Source organism: Empidonax traillii, unplaced genomic scaffold, assembly GCF_003031625.1.
Source record: "Empidonax traillii isolate 1590-97213 ecotype Southwest subspecies unplaced genomic scaffold, ASM303162v1 scaffold17:size2698205, whole genome shotgun sequence".
NCBI classification, from domain to species: Eukaryota; Metazoa; Chordata; class Aves; order Passeriformes; family Tyrannidae; genus Empidonax; species Empidonax traillii.
In genome coordinates, this window is record NW_020955210.1 from 1,691,960 (window position 1) to 1,714,611 (window position 22,652).

Here is a 22,652-nt window from a genome sequence, read left to right on the forward strand (position 1 = left end):
TGCAGCATGACTAGGCAATCTTGCTTAAATCAGTGGAAAAGGGCAGCTTTGGGGGGCTTGTGTTTCCATTGCTGATTTTTTTTTTCCAAATTACTTGATGAAGAACTGATGTGTTTTAAATATTTTAGGAAGCTTCTTTGTGTTGAAATATTAATTTTTTGTCACTAAAGGTTTAAAAGTGGAATGGCCGTTCAGAGTTTAAGCTGTTCTTTTTAACCTGCATTAGCACGTAACTCGGTCATTAGAGAAACAGATGAAGAAGTGAAATGTATTATTTCAGCCCTGTCATTCACTAGCTGTGTCAGGAATGAGGTATTTTGGGCTTACATAATTTCTTACTTAAATCAGTTTAGAGGCAGGAGAGAAACATGCTGCAGAATTTGATGGAATAAAGATATATAACTGGGGAAAAAAATTGAATTGCCATTTTGAAAGAAACCACAACATATTCAACCAGAGCAGAAAGAGTGGAAAGTAACCTCAAACTATATCGGTTTACAGCTATACCCAGTGGGAAGAGATTGGTCTGTGATGTGGGCTCGCCTGCAGGATCCAAGCTGTTTGTCTCTCCAGTTCTCTCCATTTCGGGGAAATGGTTGAGAGGGGCATTTGCTTCTGTTGACTCAGATGTTTTAGAGTCTCTGGACTTTGGCTGCAGTCACGCAGACCTGTGCTTGGGCACCTGGGAGTGAGGTGCAGGCAGCACAGCCTCAGCTGTGTTTGAGCATTGGGAACGCTGGCTGTGCGGAGTTCTTGGGAGGTGGGTGCAAGGATGAGCCGTGAGACCACTCTTGGAGCAGTGAGGAAAAGCAGTGACTTCAGAGATAGACAGGCATCACTGGACTGTCATGTATGACAAATACAAACAGAAAGGGACTAGCCCAGTGCTTCTAAAATGGGATTTTTTAAAAAAATGAATGCGTTCTGAGGTACAGTTAATGCAAATATGTTTTCTAGTATATATGGCACTAAGCCTGGCTCTTTCCATGGTGTACTAGTAAGTAGCAAAAGTGTAATGACCTTTAAATAACTACTAAATGCCAATCTATGTCTGTTCTCTTTTTTTTCAGGTTGATTTTTATTTTGCTACATACCAGTGAAGATGACACCAAAACATGAAAAACAGGTAAGTCATGTCTAACCTTTAATAAAAAAGGATTCAAGTTTGACAGTTGTGGATTGAATTTCATTAAGGTTCACGTGGATCGGGGAGAATTGGCTGTATTCTTCATCCTTTTAGTTGCCAGGATACAGAATATGCTGCAGTGATGCAGTGCCAGTTCCTTGTGTTAAAGTTTGATGGAAGAATCAGATATTCGTTCAGATTAAGTGACTATGCATAAGGGGCTCAGACACTGAGACAGGAGAGAAGGACTTGGATGGAGTCTTCTTTTCATCAGTCTTTACATATTTTCTAGGACATAATGGTTGGAGCTGGGTCTAAACTCTGATTACTTGGACTGCAAGTATCACACTTGCATGTTCTCTTTTTCTCAGTTCAATGAACACCAAAAGTTTCAACAAATTATTTTATCTCAGCTTATAGTCTCTTTTCAGCCTTATTACACAGCATGTGTGGAGTGAAGACACCAACACCCCCAGTGTGAAAAGCCCCATGTCCTTTGTGACTGATCCTTTTACTGTTAGGCAATCTGATGGGATATGCTATTTTTCTTGGAAGCTTTGTGGAAAATGACTCTTCAGGGGTTATTGACTAATCAGATGTGTAACAAGAGCACAAGGTTATCACCTGATACAGTCCTGAGCACAGAGATTTGAATTAAAATGCAGCTGGAATGATTAATGTAAATAATCAGCCAATGTGAGATGGTTTTTATTCCACCTCCTTGTGGTAGATTTTTCCCTCCATATTAAAAATAGATATTACCATGTCAGATTTCCTGTTTTCCTAGTAGGAAAATGTTAAAGAGACTTTTCAGAAACACGTTTTGTGTATATGGTATATAGTAAAGCTTCTGCCTTATCCTTGTCTCTAAGCAATCCATTGCATTTTGGAGAAATATATCCAACAAGAGAAAGGAGAGAGGGGAAAGGAAAGAAAAAAAAAAGAGAAAATGAAACGAGAAAGACTTCTTGTGTTTGCTTCAGCTGCCTTTTTGGTAAATTCTTCCTTTTGAGGCAAATCCGAATGGGAACATTTTGTTTTTCCGTGCTTGTGTCTCTATGACCTCAGTGCTGCCCTTTTTACTCTGCTGTCAGCACCCATGTTCTTTGCATCTTTGATCTATAACCATGAGGGAGAAGGTATAAACCAGGTTTAGGTGTCACTTTGGCCATTTTATCAGTGACGCTAGCTACTTGGACTAACTACTCCCAGCCTTGAGGGCAGGGTAGCAAAATACTACCAGTGCCAGGCTGAAACTGGCTGGTTTAGCTGGGAATTAAAAGGCACATCCAGTCAGAGAAACTGCTCTGCAATTCCTGGTTGTTGAGTAGTTATGAATACTTTTGCTGCAGATTTGAAAATTCTGAATATTCACAAGGATGTTCAGGCCAGCATGGCTGCTAGGATCCGTATCAAAGCTGTAGCATTAGCAGTTTGGACAGGAAATGTTTTGTGCTTAATTTAACAGTTTGCAGGGAGAAGGCATGAATGGAGATGACACTTCAGTAGCTTTCTGTTGAGTCTGTATTGTGCCTAGTGCAATAGGCCTCCATGCCCAAGCCTGGACACTTTGAAGTGTCAGCAGTAAATTCTGGTTTGAGAAAATTGTTGCACTGAAGCGTTAGAGGACATAATTCTTGAATGCATGATATACATACACGTGTTGTACCCCTTAATTAAAAGAAACAAAACAGCACCATTAAGCAAAAATCCCCAAACAAAACTGAAAGTATAACGTAGTGTTGTGTAATAGCTAGATGTGCAATTCTGGAAAAACCAAGCAGCACTGAGCAGGAGGGGGAGGCACCTTGGAAAGGATTGCAGCTGGCAAAAGTAAAAAGTCCCTGAAACATAATCTCTCTTTGGGCTGAACTTCCCATGTTGTACAGCTGATCTGCAATCCAGTTTTGTGACAAATAATTAAGTTAGTCTTCAAGTGGGCTGTGGGGGAAAGAGGTCAGCATCACCTCCCCCAGGTCGACAGTGCATTACTTGAGCATAGACATGTCTGTTGAGAGTACCCTAATTTTTGTAGCAAGATAGGGAGGGAATGGAGTATATACAGAGGATAAAGGCAGTTATTACCCGGAACTGTTGTAATCTTGTGATTGTTCGTGACCAGTGAATGCAGGATGGGCTGAGCATAAAACAGCAATTTTGTAGAGGAATATTCTGCCACCTGACTCTACTTGCACCCTAACATAGCCTATATGTGAATATTGGCCTTTACAAGCCTATTTTTCTAGGGATGCAAAAGCATAAGCATCTTTTCTGTGAGTGGATTGTCATTTATACTGGACAGTTAGGTCTGCTTTGATTAAATTAATGCTGTTTTCGCTGGGGGATCTTGTATCCTGGATAAGAATTAAGGGTCAAAAGATAAGGAGTAGTCTACACGTGCAATGACACTGTTTCAGAGCATCAGAACCTTTGCAAGGGGAATTGGGATTAACACTTCCTAGATTCATGAGGTTTCTAGGGGAAGTAACCCTAGGTCTTGAGAAAGGCTGTACATTATTTTTTATGTCTAGTTGCTTAATATTAATCTTGCTTCATTCTAAACTCAGTATTGACATTCTTTGGTAAATAAAAGGAAAAAAAGGAAATTCTCGGAAATCTTGGTGTGTTAAATCAGAGCTGACAATGATTTTATGTGAGGACTGCAGTTTGCTGAGGTGCTCTGCTGTTCTGCAGATCATTTTTGCTCTTGGCTCAGTGCTTTACTGCTTAGACACCTGCCTGCCAGAATGCCTACAGCAGATCTCCTTTCTTTGGTAGGTAGAGTGTGAAGGGCTTTAACTTCCTCTGTATTGAAACTCAGTGATTAGTTAAGCGCGAGTTAAAAGAATACAAAACTTTTTGTGTAAATCTTGCAGCCTGGAATGGTTTGCAAGGTAAGCCATAGCTAACCCACAGCATATCCGATAGCAACTTTTGTATAATAAATGTTTGAAAGAAGTATTTTACTTCAAAGACTCTTTTGATTCTGTACAAAGGACAGGGTTAAAGAAGGTTACATGGAAATGGAGTAATTTGAGGAACCTGGTCAAAAGGAAGGCCAGCAACAAGCTGATACAGCAGTAGATGAGAGGAAAGGGATTGAGATCAGATTATAAGCAGGCTGACTGCAGTTGTGACTCCTGGGCTGCAGCAGTTGAAGGGAGGAGGAGAGCAGCATCCTTTTGGAAACTTCCTGGCATAACTCCTGTTCTTCCTCTTGCAGAACTGATGCATTTAGCACTCAGCAAAGACAAGACAGTATGTTTAGAAGTGGTTGGAGCTCTGGAGAGGGGTGGGACACAGGGAAATAGGAGTTTGGGGAAGACAAAAACTTGGGAGAACCTAAGACTGTGGATGTGAAAAGATGTTACAGTGGGTCTGAAAGTATACTCTGTCTATATATGTATGCCAGATACGGTAGACAGTGAGGCAGATGGAGAAAAACAGCCAAAAAAATGGTTGTCTCTCCTATGTCCAGCACATTGCTCATTATCTTCTCGGGAGTGGTAATAACTTCCTCATGTCTCCCACTGGTGTTTTTGTAAAAGTAAAGGCATGACCCTCAGCTGGTAGAAATGATTACAGCTCTGTTCATTTGTTCCTCTTGTGTCACACTGGCACGGGGTTTAAAAGCTGCAGGGGAGAATTGGCCCTCTGGTGCTCTTTAGTGAGGAAGGAAGCAGCAGAGATTGTGGGAGCCTTTCAGATGGTCTTTCTTTGGCATGGTACTCATGTTACTCACCAAAATGATATCCAGCAATAATGCAGGTAACGCTGCTGTGACTGGGAGCTGGACTAAGTGACATAAAACTGTGGGTTGTGTCCAGCCATCAGGCACAGCCTGGAGCAGTACCACCCAGAAATCAGAGTGGTGAATGACTTAATCCGGACCTTGAACACCTCCCTGCCATGTATTGAGTGCAATGGCTGTTCAGGGAAAAATATATCTTTTCCTTTCAAGGTTGTCATTGTTCCCCTGTTATTCCATTGAAGGTTGCCAGTGGTGACATGTTGAAGTGTGTGGCAGGGGCAGAAGACTTGTCTGAAGAGAAAAGCTCTTATTTTGTTGTCTGTGGTCTGGGCATGGGAAGACATATTTTGAGAGTTTTCTGGTTCAAGATTTCTTGATTTATGCAAATATGTACTAAAAAAAGCATGTTATTTACCAGAGACACTGTCATTCCACCCCCAGTCGAATCCTGTGCCTGGAGATCTTGTGCAGTGCCTTTCTTTCAAAGGGAATGGATCTACAGCTTAAAGGGATATGTTTTTCTTTAACTGAGTCATCGCTAAGTGGTTGGCTTAGCTCTTTGGGTGAATAGCTTATTTAAGCAACTGGAGTAGGGCAGCCTGCTTATTTGCCCCAGAATAGTGGGTACTTAAGCAGAGTTTTGACCTTTGTATTTGAAAGGAATCTTTTCAATCTTAGTATCAATATACAGGTTTATCAGGCTTTTTGGTTTTCATTTTCTTTTTTTTCTAAAATACAAGTTTTGGTCATTAGCTGAGAATACTTGGGAGCATTTAATTCTTCAGACTCTTCTGACTCCCACTAGGGATGACCAGTTACATTACAGTAATGCACACAGGCCTCTCTTTCTCTTTTGGAATCCTTCTAAGTTATTATATAAATTACAAGGTAAAGTTGTAGAAATTACAAGGTAATAGGCAAGATATGACAACTTTTACAACAAATACTCTATATCACTGTCTCCCCAAAATGGGGAATTATGCTCTACAGTGCAGCTGTGTTGCTTCCTCGGACAGGTGAATGGGCAAATTGGAACAGAAGTGCCCAAGTGCTTCATCTTCAGCTGTACTCTGAGGATGTTGATTACAGATGTGGGAAAAGCCTAAAGTACCTGCCTAGTTCTCCTTTACATGTGTGGCTTTGAATTTTAGGTTTTCAGTTTGTAGCTACCGAGATCACATCTCCCATGCATGAAACATGTATGAGTTTTCACAGTATTACTTAATCTGAAATACTCCTTTTCAGATAGCAGTTTGGCAGGGAATTTCCCTGCCAGACATGTGGTGTAGCTCAGATGATTCATTGCTTTCTGCTTCTCCATTTATAGGGTTGCAAAATTCAATAAAGCAGCAGTTCGGCATTTAATCTGAGCACTGTAGTTTGTGGAACAGGAGAACAATCAAGAGAGTCTTTAAGTCTGCCTTTGCCTTCTGAAATTAATTGCTTGATTTTTTTATTATGCCCTTGCAGGAATTTGTGACTGTCTTGGTGAGAGACCCCAGGACACAGAAAGAAGATTCATGGCATTCTTACATAGACTATGAGATATTTATTCATGTAAGTATAAAAATACCACCACAGATTCTTTGGGCTCTTACTGCTGTTTCTGTCCAAGCCAGAGTTGTCTTTGGGATATTAGTGAAATTTTCTGTATACTGCTTCTGGAAGGCTGGAGACTATTATTGTCCTTTCAACAACTGAGATGCAGTGAAACAGGTAAGGTGGGTTGACCAATAGCCATGTAGGTCAATAGGTCTGTCAGGGTTGGAAGTTGGACCTGTTTTGTTCACGTGTGCATTCCACGGTGTCTTGCAACAGAGATGATTCTTAGCTTTACTTATCAGCCAGAAGACTGTCACAGTCAGTGATATCTTACCGTTACAGAACAATGTTGATGTTCAGGTATTGGTGGGAAAAAAAAAACTTTCTTTTAGAGTAATTATTTGGTTATTTGTACTTCAAATTCTCCTCAATTCTTTTTGCCAAGTTATTTGGTTGCTGCAAGATGGTTCTTTTCAGCATACCTTGACATTCATATTACGCTAGTTTAGTTGTGCTTGGGTGTGTCAAAGAACTGCATTTGGGTTTATGATTGTAGTCCACCATATGTAATGGAAATGCACCTAGAATTATGGTTCTTGTGTGCCTTAAATCTGTGCTATAACTAATTTTGTTTTCTTGATTGTTCTTTGGTGGATGACATATGGAAGGCATTATCCTGATGTACCAAATCTAGATCCAGGGATTTTAACTGCAGTGTAAAATATTTTATTTTGTGAATTATATCTACTGTCAGGTAAAGAATTTGAGAGCACCAAGTTACACGGTTAATGCTTGGCAAAAGACCAAAAGCATTTCCCTCCTGTGTGGAAGAGTTAAGCATTCAGTGTAATGAAAGCAAGCAGTCAAATGATGACTTATTAAATGTCTGTGTGACAAGTACTTCTTTCCTGTGTAGCAATCAGAACTGTGAAACTTTTACATTTTGCAATTTGCTTCAAGTGCTTGTTCCAAAGCAATTATATTTTTGATTTCTGGTAAATAGAAATTCTGTGGATTTGGCAGGGTGGGTGCTGTATTACTGTTTCACTGGCATTGGTGCCTCTGAATAGAAGAAGTGTGTTACTGGTTTTCTCTGCAATTGCAAAATTGGGGAGATTGCATTAAGATCCAGCATGTTGTGATTCAACCCCACCTGGCAACTAAGCACCACACAGCTGCTTGTTCACTGCCCCCCCGCCCCACCAGCAGGAGGCAGGGAAGAGAACTGGAAGGGTAAAAGTGAGAAAACTCGTGGGTTGAGATAAAAACAGTTTAATAATTTTCAATAATCATAATTATTATTATCATTAATAAAAAGGAAAATAACAAAGAAAGATAAAACCAAATGTGATGCAGATGAAAACATCTGCTCACTACCAACCAGCCAATGCTCAGCCAGTCCTGAGCAGTGGCCCCAAGCCAACCTCCACCTTAGTTTATTGCTAAGCATGACACCATATGATATTGGAATATCCCTTTAGTCAGTTGGGGTCAGCTGTCCCAGCTGTGTCCCCTCCAACCTCTTGTGCAACCCCAGCCTGCTCACGGTGGTGTGGGATGAGGAGCAGAAAAGACCTCAGCTCTGTGCAAGCACAACTCAGCAATAACAAAAACATCCCGGTGTTATCAACACTGTTTTCAGCATGGATACAGAACACACCCCATACCAGCTACTGTGAAGAAAATTAACTCCCCAGCACTGGGCATCTGTGAAGCTGTTAAGCATCAGGGCTTTTGGAGACCAACTCTCTATGTCAGTCCTACTGTGCAGACCTCTCAATGGATTGAAATTATTGTGTCTGCCAGGCTCTTAAGCCAGCTGAGTTCCTCTTTACCCGGCTCCTAAAACATTTGGCCTCTTAAACTGTGAGATATCCTGGATACTCCTCTGTTCCAGAAAGCTGTCATCTTTGTGCCCTCTACAGTCTGCATCTTCTGGAGCTGTGGCTCCTGGCAGGTGTGGAGGGTGGGTTGGACTGCTGGCAGTTTTGTAATGGAATCCTGCCTGGTAGGTGGGGTTTCAGCTAAATGTATGCTCCATGGGAAGATTTGGCAGAAGTATTTCATTTCCACAAATTGTTTCTCTTTTGATGAATTGTCATTTTTCACTGAACTAAGAGTGTTCTGTGGGAAAATTTCCAAATGCTGCTACTTAGAGAGAGCAGTCACATTGGTTTCTTTAGTTTGATATAATTGAGACTGCACACTGGAAGACCTCTATGTAGCTGTTTGCAGGATTATAACTAGAATAGCTAAAGATGATCTTTTTCCTCTGCAAAGATTGACATTATCTGCTGAAACTTTTTTCTGAGGTCTTTTTGTTCCTGTTAGTGTAAGTTGTACGGTAATCCAAATCTCTTGCTTTTAAAAAGGAAGCAAATGAAAAGTATTTCCCTGGGAAGCAGTAGAAACTGTCACCAGTCCTGCCTGAGATAAAGCAAAGTCTAAAACATAAACTGAATTAATGTCAAGCTTTCCATTTGTGTCTTGGGCATTACTATGGAATCTCAAATGTGTTTTTAATACCATGTCTGCACTTTAGCTTAAACTGATTCACAAAATAAAATGTCTTTTATTTCCCAACAGACAAACAGTATGTGCTTTACAAGGAAAACATCCTGTGTTAGACGTCGCTTTAGAGAATTTGTTTGGCTTCGTCAGAGGCTTCAGAGCAATGCGGTGCTTATGTGAGCAACTTTATACATGGCTATTTAATAATCTGTCAGTCATGGAAGGGAAGGATTGTTTCATCTTAATTCTGAGAACTGCAGAAATCAGATCTGAAAAATGTCCTGTGTTTCTTACTTGGACAAGTTTATTCTGTACAAGGCATTTTATGTGCTTTAAACCTAGAAGAATGTGATTTTTACTGATAGCCTTTGTTTGGTGAGGCCCCCTCTAATTTGTAAGATATTTGATCTGTGGGTTTTTTTGCTGTGCACAGGTAGCAGAAATAGCAGTCTTGCACAGGTGTCTGCACTTCCTCTCTGCACTTCTTGGGTGTGCTTACATTTTGCAAGCACCATAAGAGACCCACCCAGACATGCATGCAGGCTTAACAACTGGGCCAGAAAAATCAGATTAATTTATTTTCCCCTTTGAGACGTCTGAGAAGCCCTCCAGTTTCTCAGCCTTGTGTTCCCAAATTGATTTCAAAAGCTTTTGGAACATGACCCATGGTTTTCACAAGCTTGGGGTTGACATTTGCTTATTGCATTTTTCTCTCCTGTTTCACATTTGGTTTTAACTGCATGTTTTTTTCCTGTTAATAAAGACAGCTACCTGAACTGCCATCTAAGACTCCCTTTTTCAACATGAACAATCCTCATCACGTGGACCATCGTCGTCAGGGTTTGCAAGAATTCCTGGAAAAGTAAGAACAGCCTATCCTAGAAATGTTGGGAATTTTTATGAGGTCATCAATTTCTGGCTCAAAATAGCTCATCTCTGGTACTTGAGAGCCACCGTGTGGTCATCTGTATTGCTACACATTTGGTTATATTTTTTATTTGCACTGTCATATTTCATACACGTGACTTTAGCTCTGTTGGTCACAAGGAACCATCAGCTGGGGCTTTTCCGTTGCTTTTCATTGCGTTGGTTATAAATGCAGTGTTTTGGATTTAACTCACTTTGCAATCACGAACTAAGGTTGGGAGATCTTTCTCTGTGATGTCTGTTTCTAGCTTTCAGTAATGAGCTAGATATTCTCACAGAAAGAAGCAAACTAGTCTCCCTCTTTATATTCATGGAAAATCACTGTCTTTGGTGGGCTAAACCCCTGGGAACCTGGGAAAATTCTCCAGTGAGATCTCCTAACACAAAGATTTCCTATAATGCAAATTACTTTGTTTACCAGTCCCACTTACATAAGCAAGCTCTAGCAGCTGTGACCATTTCAGTACAGCTGCAATCTGTATAAAATCATTCCTAAGGCTTAGCTGGAGCCTGACTTGCGTTTCAAGGCAGCGCTGTGAGTTTCAGTACTGCGTCCCTCAGTCCCACTGCTGTAGCCACTTCACCTTCTGCAGTAGCAGAGACCCTGTTGGTGTAATTTTTTTGCTTTTTCTCTGCCATTCTTGTAGTGCCCTGGCACTGCTGGTATGAGAGCAGCCTGCTCACAGCTGCTGGGGCAGGAACTGTGCATACATCTGCAAGGCTGCTGCTAGGGGTAAGGGCATGGTGAAACACTACAAGCAGAGAATATTCATCTTCTTTCCAGTCAGTGTGTTATAAGCCTCCCTAACAGATTACAAATCATTGCTCCTGTGCTATATTTGTTAGGCTTAATAGCTGAAGGCAGGGAGAGCTAACTGCTGCAGGAATAGCATTCTGTATACAGTTATATAGGATCTGTGGCCAAAAGGTCAGCCAATAAATACTCGTTGAAGGCATGTGAGACAGGGAAGGAAAAGCAGAAAAGGATCAGAGGGTTTTTTCTGCATCTCAGGAAAGAAAAACACTGAAATGGAATGACTGTGCTCCTAGAAGCATATTAATCATGATACAAAGGGTGTGGTAGCTCAGGTTCCTGGATCTGAGCAGGTCTAGCTTAGCTGTGTTGCCCTGTAGAGTAGTGCATTTCAAAAAACACTCTCATTTTAAAATAGTGAAGAGGCCAATCTGGTAATAAGGTACAGCATATAAGCATCAGAAATGTTTAAAACCACTGTCAGTGCTTTAAAAGGCAAAAAAAGAGAGGTAGAGTCTCTTAAAACACATCATCATACTCCAGTTTTGTGGATGTCTGTAGTTTAGATGGGTACTGGCAGCAGAAAATGACAGCATATGGAGCATTTCACTTTGCTGGTCTTAGTCCAGGACCGGGAAAAGAGGTAAACTCAGTTGTCAAGTAAGGATTTAAATGTTTGAACGTGACTACTAGAAAGGTATCAGCTTTCTATCAGCCCTGGGGAATAACTGGAAGGAATTCTCAGAGATTGTGTTGTGATGAATTGGCCTGGCACCTTACTTGCTGTACCGTTGCCCTCTGCTGGCTGCCACCTGTGTGCTGCTGCTGCTCACAGAAAGCATCTTTCAGCTGGCTCAGCCATGCTGCTGTGATGCTTTCCCCCCTCCCCATTTTATGACTCTGAATCAAAGGTTCTTCTTTCTCTGAAACTGAATTTGTGGGACTCCTTAACAAGTGTGTATATATATAATGCACATATATATAATATATAGGTATAATATATGTATGTATAATATACATGTATATTTTGTAGATATGTATGTTCTATATTTATAGTATGCATGTGTGTATAATATACATATATTATGCATATATATATATATATCTATGTATCTATACACACTTGACTTTACTGAAGCTCTGGGTCTGGATGCTGCATGTTCTGTGGTGTGGCAATGCCAGGTGACGCAGAACCTCTCTGATGTATTGGAAAGGCGTTGTAACCCAAAACTGCGAAGCTGAAAGCTCCATTTGCCCCAGCAGTCACTGTGCATAAGCTCACAGTCCCACTAGTGTTTCTTTGTGGCAGTGGGAAGAAATGGGATTCAAGCCTATGTGGACCTGTCAAGTGAGAAGTTTGCAGGTATCACTTTAAAATGTCTGCATGCGATGCAGGAATCCCAGCTCCTCTCTGCACTAGGTGCCTTCTGATGTTATCAGGATCCAAGCCATCTCTGAAAAGGGGGGTTAGATCTTTCAAAGTCTTGGTTTGTGCCCTGTGCCTGTTGCTGCATGGATAGGTTGCTGTTGTGTCTGCCCATGCAGGAGCCACGTGCCTGAGGAGCAAGGACCGAGCAGCTGGAGGCTCGCTAGTAGTAAGCCCTCCATGTAAGCCCAAGTAACACCTCCATGTTGCCTGCATGTGGATGGCTACAGAATTCCCCTGTCCTCCTTGGCATCTCACTTCAGGATGAGTTAGCAAAGGGCAAGGTGCATACTTAGAGTCTTTTTGAAGCCTCTCTATGCTGAGCACAGTAGCATAAGAATTGGGACAACAGCTGGAAAGTTAAGCAAGGCACTAGATTTTACAGGTGTCCCATTTAGACTAGAGTTTGCTGCACAAATGCAGGCTAAGACCTACTTGTCTTACAGGTTATTATCTCTGAGTGATGAAGAGCTGTAAAGCTCACTTCTTGTCTGGGCATAATTTAATATTTCAAGAGGCCATTTGCATTAACGGAAGTCAGCTAGCCCCTTTTTAATTATGAATTACTTAGTAAGAATAAGGAAAATTATATGTTTTTCCTGGTAAGTATCCTCATACTTTGAGGATGGCCTGTAAATTCACAGGAAAAGCTTATTCTTAAATTAGAGGTCAAAATTAAAACACTATCTTATGATACTAGGTTCTGTAGGATCCTCTTTGCTTTCATCCCTTTGTAGCTGTACAGGTTTAACTTTGGGATTTAGATTACCCCCACAGAAGATCATTTGGGTTTGCTTATGAGAAAACTAATTAACAAAGATATTTTGAATGAAGTTGGGTTCAATCTGTGACTTTATTTTTTTTTTTAATTGAATATAGTTGGATCTCAAAAAATTAAGTGATTTAGGAAAAAGAAAGTACTCTTCAATTACTTTTCAGACATGCAGTTTATGATGGGGTGTAGGACGTAGCAGTAGTTTTGAGAAAGGTAATGCTTGTTGATAAAGGACATCCACAGTGTTGGTGGTCTAGAGGGCCATGCATTGGGCTCGCTTGGTGCTGGAGAGAGCAAGCAACCCAAAATTTTGCTGCCTAAGGCAGAGCCATTCTCTGAAGGTGGCTGGTGTTTTGCCCTTTTCCTTCCACCTCCTTGCCTTCCCCACTGCAATCCCACAAGCAGAAGCTGGTGCAGGGTCAGAGGTCTGTTTAGGAGTTGTCTCCACTGGGTGCTCTCTCAGGGATGTGGAAAGTGGGAGGCTGGTTCCAAAAGGGAGCTGAATGTCAGCTTGCCCCTGCCAGGGGCTCGGGCAGGAGTATCAGCAGCTGTGGGGCAGGTGGATCTCCTTTGGCAAGTGATGTTTGCCTCTTTCCAGTGGAGCCTTGCTAGTATTTCCTATCTGGTGAGTGAATAATGTGTAGCAGGCATGTGTCTCTTAATCTTTTCCTAAACGCACACATTATCAGATACCCAACAGTTGCTTTGCAGTTGCTTGATATCAGTAACATTTCCTCCCTTATAAAAAATGAAGGAGGAAACACAGACGGCTTTTTTCTGAGTGGGAGCTGGGGCTTTGTTCGGTGTGGGCTGGGGCTGAGGGGCTGGATGCTCAATAGAGGGCACTACAGCACAGGCCGTCATCCCCTGCCTCTCAGCTCCTCGGTTTTTTCCCTTGCTCTCGTGATATGATGTAAATGGGCAGAGTAAATTTGTCGAAAACAAAACCAGAGTGTTAACCTTCCACACACATGCAAGCGTGCATCTGTCATTGTATTAGGTTACAGGAGATACAGGAAATCTTTAGTTAGGATTAAGTTGTACTGTTCAGCCATATGTTGTTCTCCTCCAGCAGAACAGTGTATAATATACCTAATAAAATCATGTTGAAGAAAACCAGATTTTGGACCTTGTCCAAATAAGACAAAACACATGTTTTGTCTTTTGTAAATATTTTTGCCATAACACAGGGAAAGAGAAATATTCCTTGTGTAAGTATCCAGCATTTCCTCAAAAATGGCATTATTTCTTCTGGTTGTTAAGTGATATTTTTCAGCCCTGCTTCCTTAAAGGTCTAGAGATCGTGAGCATTTACTGAAAGCTTACAAACAAAGATTCACATGGCTGTGAATAAAAAATGATTTTATTATCTCTAATTCTAATGTAGAGCCTTATCCTGCAGCCCCCTTAATCACATAAGTAGTCATTATGCATGTGAGCAATCTGGCCGAGAGGAGTGAGATCTCTGACAAGTAATGACTACTGATGGGATCAAGACTTGCAGGATTTAGCCTTTCGTTCTTATTCCAGGCTTGCATAGAAGGTCTGTTGTTCCCCTAAATATGCTCAGTCAGTTTATAGGAATTATTACCGTGAGCCGTGACTCCTCCATTAGCGCAACGGCAGCGAGTGCTGATTTACATCACTGTAACCACAGCCTTGTGCTGACACCGGCTGCAATAAAAGTGTTGAAGAAGCACTGGGAGTGCTACTGGTCGTGGTGAGACTGCGCAGGCGTTCAGCCTCTGTGAAGACATCTGAGTATTAATATTACGATGCTCCTCCCTTCCTCTTGCCTTTTTAATTTGTTAGGTGGCGTTTTGTAATTTTGATTTTTAAAGTCCTTGCAGCCAGATCTATTTTTCAGATGTACAACCCTTCACGCAGTGAGTCCCCAGGACAGTGAAAGCCCCAGAGTGCAACTACTGTACCAGCACTTAATGCTACTAGTACCATCTGGTGACAAATATATGGTTATTTCCTTGAAGCACGAATATTTTGAACAGGAAAGCATAACATTTATGGGCAGCACAGAATTTATTTTTCATTTTGATTGCTTGAAGAATGCAATTAAAAAGCAGTCTAACCTGTTGGTTCACAGGGGGTGAGAAAAGCAGGAGTTATTTTTTAATTAAGAGAAAAAAAGAAATGCTTCAAGGGTACAGCCAGCTGAAAGATGTTCGTATATTTGCTTTCAGGATGGTTTTAAATGATATGCAAAATGCATTGAGTGTTTGGTCTCAGTGTGAACACATTGTGAACACACACACACATACATATATATGTATCACACGCAAACATACATGTATGAGTGTGTGTGTGATTAGCTCTACGAACATCTTTCCATTTCTTCTCCTTGGTTTCTCTTCACTCCCTTCACCTCCAGATGGCACTATGAAGCAGAAAAGAAAATTACTGTGAAATAATGAGTCCAATGTAAAGTAAAATTGGAAATTGAATTATAGCTGCAGAAAAAGGACAGTAGCCTTGAGGTCCTGATCAGTCTGTACTCTTATCACTTTTGTTTGCTGTTCCATGTGTTAGGTTACTGCTGAGTTAATAACAGTGCTTTAGCAGTTCAAGGCTTAGCAGAATTGTACTGGACATGAAATAAAGCTAAAATGAATTTGTGTCCAATATCATTGACATTAGTGCTCATTACTTCTCTGGTGCAATGCCTCAAACCATCTTAAATCAATTTTAAAGATTAGCCGTTATTTTATAAAGAAAATAAAATACATTTCAAACAGCAACAGAGCTGTAAGTGTAGTGTAATCTCATGAACAGTTAGTTACTCGTGTTTTTGCTGGTTGGCAGGAAACTTTTGAAGGTGCAGCAAGAGGAAAATCTGTGAAACTAAATGCCATCCACAGAATTTAATGACTTGGCTTTTTGCTTGGTCCCTTGGTATTAGACACGCAAATGTTAGAATTGCAGAAATGTACATCCCCTCATGGTGCCTGTGAAAAACAGTAACGGTAGTTACTCTACAGTAAACTCCAGCATGTTATTTTTCTTTTTTCTTTTTTTTCTTCCTTTTTAAGGGGAAAGGAAGAGGTAGGAGAATATTTACTCCCCTCGATTGCATAAACTATAAAAGTGAATTTATTGTCTGGAATGATACTTTTACTTTTTGTTGCAATGTTTGTCTTTTTTTGGAATGTGTGTTTATCAAGAGTCAAGGCTGAAATCCTCTTTTAGTGGCTGCTGAATGATGGCTTTTCAAACTGTAATCATGAAGCTGTTGCTGTCAAGGCGTGTGGACCTGTAAATTTTGTGTTTTGAATCATTTTTACACAGCATTTGCTGGCTTCTAGACTACAAAGTTTGTATTAATACACTACACACATTGATTTTTACAGATGTCTGCTTGCTGTGTTTGTTTTTAAGTAAAATTGTGAGAATTTAGATTGGATTAAAAAGGCTTTCTCCAGGTATGAGTGTGTGCTTATTTTGAACTTCAGCAAAATCTGGTCTTTCTGAGACTGAATTTCAGCTGTACCTGGGTAGATCATTAGGGTCATTGCAGACATTTCCTCACTGAAAAGTGTCAGAGTTTGAGTTATTTGTTTGAGACTGCGTGTGTGTGTTTACTTAGGCCACTGAAATGTGCGTGTATGAGAGTATCTCGTGTTTTCAAGTGGATACCTCTTATTACTTATTTTTGACAGATTTTATAAGCTTGAATGAAACCAAAAATCCTTTTGTGTGTTTATTAAATGTTATTGTAATGTTGACCTCTTTAGAGAACAGTTTTCAGAACGTATTTGTGTTTTAAAACATTACACTCCAAACACACCATTAATCTTATTCAAGAGGAGGAACTAATCAGTTATACTTTTTATTTTAGTCAGAGTACCTTTAAAATGCAATATTTCTTTCTGCTCTTACTAATTCTTACATTAATGTCATCTCTTGTTTCCTATTGCACAGCAATGACTTTTTTTGGTAAAAAGCTGTTACCTAAATGGATAGAAATAGGTAAATATCGACTCTTAATAGTTTTGAGTTGTTTAAAGATATTTTAATAATTTTCTGTGGAGCACTCTTTGGCATGGTCATAGGCTCTGATGTCTTTATTATATGAGTAAAATTACATGCACATATAAAAAAGTCTCCTGTTAATCATTCTATGATTTGTGTATTAAAGAATTCCTTCTGTAAAGAAATGTTGAAGAAGAGTTGCATATCTTTCTTTTTTTTCAAAATAGTGATGATGATCCTCAATTCTGAGGCCTTGAAAAAGTAACTGCAACTTTCTGCATTACTGGAATGAATTGTATTTTGATTACTCTTATGTGATGTTAAGTAAATACACTGGTCTAAATTTATTTGGAGACTTGAAATATATATGAAACAAATATTAACTGGATTTTTTAAAATAATAGCTGGAATTAAATACAATTTAAGAGTCCCTGAAAACTGTTTGCAAGTAAATTAAAATCAGTGTTCAGTATTAACATTTTCATTCTAGCTTAAATATATGGATATTTGTAACAGAGTGAATAATTTTGTCTAGTGTTGGCTCCATTGTTTACAGGTATTCCAAAGTAACATGTATGAAGTCTGTTCTGTCTACACACTGTCTCTCTACACGCTTCTTTATTCCACCAAACAAGTTGGTGACTTGTAATTTTTATAAAAGTTCAGCTATTAAAAAAAACAAAAAGACCAAGTTTTTGTAAGAGTATATGCCTCCAACTGCCTAAAATTCATTAATTGATCCATGTGGAAATAACAGATGGTTAAATGGAAGAAATGTCCTTGAAGTTATTCTAATAGCAGATGTGCCTAACTATTAGCTTTGTGTTTTTACTCACCTAAAATTCCAAATAATGTAATAAGAAAGTAACACACACCTAATCATTTTAATATGTTCTCATTACCTTCTGTTATTGATTTAGGATTCATCTGAAAACTTAAAAGCAGGACATAATTTAGAATTTGTTCTGGGAAAACACTTTGAGATATATGTGTTTGTGTGTAGCTTATATATAAACATTTGCCTTTTTTTCTTTTTCCAGGATTGTACAAGACACGTTATTGCTTTCAGATAGTAGACTTCACCTCTTCTTACAGACTCAGCTTAGCCCAGAAGATATGGAGGCTTGTGTGTCTGGACAGACCAAATACTCTGTTGCTGATGCAATTCACCAGTTTGCCTCTTTGAACAGACGTTTTCCTATAGAAGATGAAGAGAGAAAAAAAGGAAAAAATGATGCAGACTCTGATTCAGAGAGGTGATTTCTGTATTGCCTTACTTTCTGAGGTTATATATCCAAACGTACACATGCGCATGCTTCACTTTTTTTGTTGATGTAATACTAAGATAATGAAAAAATTAATTGACTGAGATTTTATTGAGCTGTGACAGCTCATCATAGAAGTCTTCACACACACCTCCACACTGAATTAATGAATGCAGTAGAAATTCAATTATCTGCATTCTGATTATGTGAATTTCATTTAGTCAGACTTGAATTATTCGCGTTTAAATTATCTTGCTAAAAAAATATCCAACTGCACTCCAAATGGCTAATTAAAAGTCCAAATTTCCTGTCTCTCTTTGTGACTGGAGATAATTAAAGTTCTCCTCTGTTACTCAGGCTTTGAGTGTGTTGTGAAAACCAATTTCCTTCTTTTATTTTTTTTTTTCTCCCCCCCTCTCCCCTTTTCTGCAGTTCATCCTCCGGGCTCCGACCTAGTGATGACAGCATTTCATGTGGATGTAAAGCAAGCCCAGCTTCTGAAGAATCATGAAAAATCATTCCTCTATTGCTATCTTAGGGACAGTAAAAAGCAGTTTCTGCTCTGTTTACTGGTTACGTGTGCCACATAAGCAGGGCTGTCTGGTAACGCGTACCTAAAAGACCCATCGTCAGTACAACCATATGTCTTTACAAAATATTCAAAACAGACCTTGATACTGTCTTTGTGTTGATTTTTTTTTTAATGTATCTTGATTCAGGCCTACATGTTACCTATTTATGTTTTTGTGACTATTAAAATCTCAGTATTGGGTAAGTCCTTTTCTGACACACATTGCAGTTATTTCCCTCAGTGAGTGCATGTCTTGGATCAGAAAAATAAAGATAACTTAATTCCTCATCTTAAAAGTTGGTATATCATATTAAACTTATTCAAAGCATCTTTTTGTAATTTGCAGCAGAGAAGTTTCATCTTTAGAAGTCATTTGACGCTGGTGATGAAATTACACACCCCACCAAGGTACTCACTTTTTAAAGTAGCTCAGCAACATCAGCAAAACAACATTCATACAAACTATATGCTGCTGACAATTTGAGATATAAATACATGTTCCCATGGTCGAAATTTCTGCAGTGTTTACAGAAAGCCTGGTTTTATCATGCATGAGTACTGAAGGCAAAAATTTACTAGTATGGTCGCTTAGAAGTTTAGAAATACAAATAAAAATTACATAATTTCTCGGCTTGATGGAGGTTCTCAGTTCCCAGGGAATTATGGATAGTCATTCCCAGTGAAAATCCTAGGTAAGGCCCATTGAAACAAATGGCTGAATTTTGCAATGACTTCGCTAAGGCCAGGATTTCAACCAACATGTTTTACTTTTGTTACTTATATTTGAAGATGCTGGGAGAGGTGTTTTAGCTTAGGAGCTGAAATGGAGGGATGATAATCACGTAGCTATAACGCGCTGTACGGATGTTGCCCTCTCCACTCTTCGGGAGTAACAGGAGCTGCTTATTTCATTGTGGCTGTAGTTAACACATTGGAATATTGACTTTTTCACAAACAAAAGGCAGGCTCGAACACAACTTCGTAACCACCAACACTTATTTTGATTAAACGTCAGTTTTGCTCTTTATTGTTCACAGCAGCTGCATAGTGTCTTGTCCCAGATTCTGTCAAAGGAGTATGTTTCACTGTGGTGTTGTATTTATATTTGACATTTAACTGCTATTAAAAAGACCTAGGGGGTCTGATCACCCTAGCAGAGCTTCCATTAACTTCAGTGCTGTAGTTACTGGCCTAGAAATGGATATAAATACATGCTCGCCTTTTTTTTTTTTTTTTTTCTTTAAGAATTATGTAGTTCCTTTCAAAGAAGGAACATTTTAAACCTGTGAATTACAGAAACAATAGATTATTAAATGGCCAGCTAATAAGCCTAGACATGTGTGGGCATGCTTTTTTAAAGCATCCAGATGGGAATCTGTGTAATTTTAGAAACATATTTTAATAGCCTTGAGAATATCATCTCTTAGGTAACTACTTTAAGCCACTGTATTTTATTGATGGCAGCACATTTTAAAGATAAATATCCATATTTCTTTTCCTTTGGTCTTACTGATTTGCACAAATGTATCTGTTCACTTTCTCAGCTTGTGTGTGAGTTAGCAGCAATGTTATTTTAATGTAAAAGTGAGAACATTTAATTAAAGCAACAAGTTATCACAAAAAAGTAGCTTAAAAATAGCTTTTATTGCCAGCCAGAGATTTTGATTTCTTAACTTTTCTTCTTTTTTTTTTTTTTAATAAGTTGGCACATTACAAGAAAAATGATTCAGTGAATTTATTTAAAAAATGGGAATGATATAAAAACAAAAACTGGAATAATGTCTGAGAAGAATACTAATGTTTTTATTTAACACAGTGTGGGGTTTTCTTTTGTTTTAAAAGATTGAGTTAAACTGTTGAAGCACTTTACAGTTCTGGCCTCCTAGGACATCTTCAAGATCTGCAAAAAAATTACAGAAACACGAGGTTTGGAAAGCCTTTGTGGTGGTTTTTTTTTCATTATTTTTTAATTCCAGGAGCTTATCTGTAGGCCAGTGAGTGTTTTTCGAATGAAGATGTTTCTGAAATAAATATTTGTTTTCTAATAGCTCTGTTGTTGTTCTGTTATTTTCTCGTCACCCTGTTAAAAAATCTTAAGACTGCTATAACAGAACTTTCTTCTCAGCTTTGACAGAGATTTGTTTAAATATTTATCTTTTGAATGCTGCTTGTATACCTATTATTACTGGAATTTTTTGTATTAAAGGGTGAGGAAAAGTATTCCATGCTCTCTAGTATGTCCACTTTCTGTGTCAACTGTATGTAACTGCATATAAATGCTTTAATACATTTCTGTTTCTTTTGGAATATTAAATATAACTGTTAAAAATTTAAATGTTAAAAAAAAAAAAGATTTTTAATGTCTTTTGTGACCTCAGTGATTTGGTGATTTCTCAACACTGGCATGCAGTTTGATCAGTTGATCACTGGTATTTTGATTCTCATTTTTTAGTTTTAAATAATGCTGACATTTCCTGCTAGCTTGTTTTGTTTTGTTTTGAACAGGCTAATATCTAATTTATAAATTAGAAATAGTAATCAGAATACATTCTATCTAATTGCAGTATTTCTGCCCTCAAAAGCTGTGCTTTATCTTTTGCGTAGAACTTTATATCCTCATTTTTACGATGATTTCCTAAAAGCTTTTAAGTAATTAAAGAAGTTACTACTTTCTAGCTCATGTTTAAACCTGACAGTGAGCTTTACTTTATTTCAATATCAGTATCCTAATAACCTTATGACTTACCATGTGTGATTTACTCTTCGGTTATTTTTGTAATATGTATACGTATACACACACATATGTATATACACAGTGTATGTATATATGTGTGTGTGTGGAGACATATATATATATAAAATATATATATATGTATATACATATATATATGTATATATACAATGTGTGTGTATATATATATATATATATACACACACATTGTGTGTATACACACACCCACACTGTTGTGCTTGGGTTTTCACTTCTTTTTGTTTTTTCCAAAAAAAAAAGGAAAAAAACACCAGAAAGAGGAGGAAAATGGTGTATTTGGAATGAAATACGTTTAAATAGCAATGTAAATCTATAAGCATTGAGGAAAAATTATACTCGAAATGGCGCACTGCAAACTTCAGTGTCCAGGTCTTTTTTTGACATGTGATACACTGATTTTTTTTTTCTTTCCTCCAGAGGAATATTTAAATTTTTTTATAATTATTATGAATTATTAAAACACTGTTTGTGACTTGCTCTGTTGTAAATTACACAGTAGGGATAAAGTCAAAACAATAAACCTTCCATGTTCCTATATCATCTCCCTGTAATTGCAGGATTAGGCACAGGTCTAAGGACGGGGCTTTACCTTTCTTCTCTAGCTTTTACAATATTGCAAAAATGTAAATAATAATTTCCAGTCTCAGACTGATTCTTTTCACGAAAGGCCTCAACGCTTTAGGAAAAGACACAACCATTCTCTTCTTCGGCGTTAAAAAACACGGTATAGCGGTTTAGGTCGCTTCTTCGCCTTCTGGAACAAAAACCTCCTTAGAAATTAATTCAGGCGGCCTTGGTTAATTAAAACAGAGATCGAACTCTCTCGCCTTTGGGCTCGCATCCCGCGGTTCTGACTTGGAGGCGCCCCGTAGAGCATCCGCACCGGGCAGGGCTGGGGTGGGTGGGAGCGGCAGCGCCGGCTGCCCGCGGGGGCTCCGCCGCCGGTGCGAGAGAGGGAAAAAAAGGAGAGGGGAGGGGAAAACAAACAAACAAACAAACCAAACAAACAACAAAAAAACCCACCTAAACCAACCAAACAAACAAAAAAAAAACGAACAGGGGAAAAAAAGAAAAAAAGGGGGGGAAAGGCAGGCAGGCAGGCAGCATCCCAAGACCGCGCTCCCCGCTGCGCCCCGGCCCGGCCCGGGGCGAGAGCCTTACCTGGGGCCGCCGCGCTGTCCGCCCCGCTCTTCCCCGCCCCGCGGAGCCTCCCGGCCTCCCATCCGGTAACTCGTGGCAACGTTGCGGGG

At 39.2% G+C, this 22,652-nt stretch overlaps 1 protein-coding gene and 1 long non-coding RNA gene across 2 annotated transcripts; one reads left to right on the plus strand and one right to left on the minus strand.

Moving 5' to 3' along the window:
- The first annotated feature begins 1,070 nt into the window (after positions 1-1,070).
- Positions 1,071-21,304, plus strand: SNX10 (sorting nexin 10). The gene is made up of 6 exons (XM_027896307.1): positions 1,071-1,126; positions 6,348-6,434; positions 9,006-9,106; positions 9,694-9,792; positions 17,837-18,052; positions 18,494-21,304. The coding sequence occupies exons 1-6, from the start codon at positions 1,103-1,105 to the stop codon at positions 18,570-18,572; spliced, it is 606 nt and encodes a 201-aa protein (XP_027752108.1). The 5' UTR covers positions 1,071-1,102; the 3' UTR covers positions 18,573-21,304.
- LOC114063789 lies at positions 16,815-22,644 on the minus strand. The gene is made up of 2 exons (XR_003572616.1): positions 22,564-22,644; positions 16,815-17,994 (listed from the first exon to the last, which is right to left on the minus strand). It is a non-coding gene; the product is annotated as an uncharacterized LOC114063789 (long non-coding RNA).
- Between the last annotated feature and the right edge of the window lie 8 nt (positions 22,645-22,652).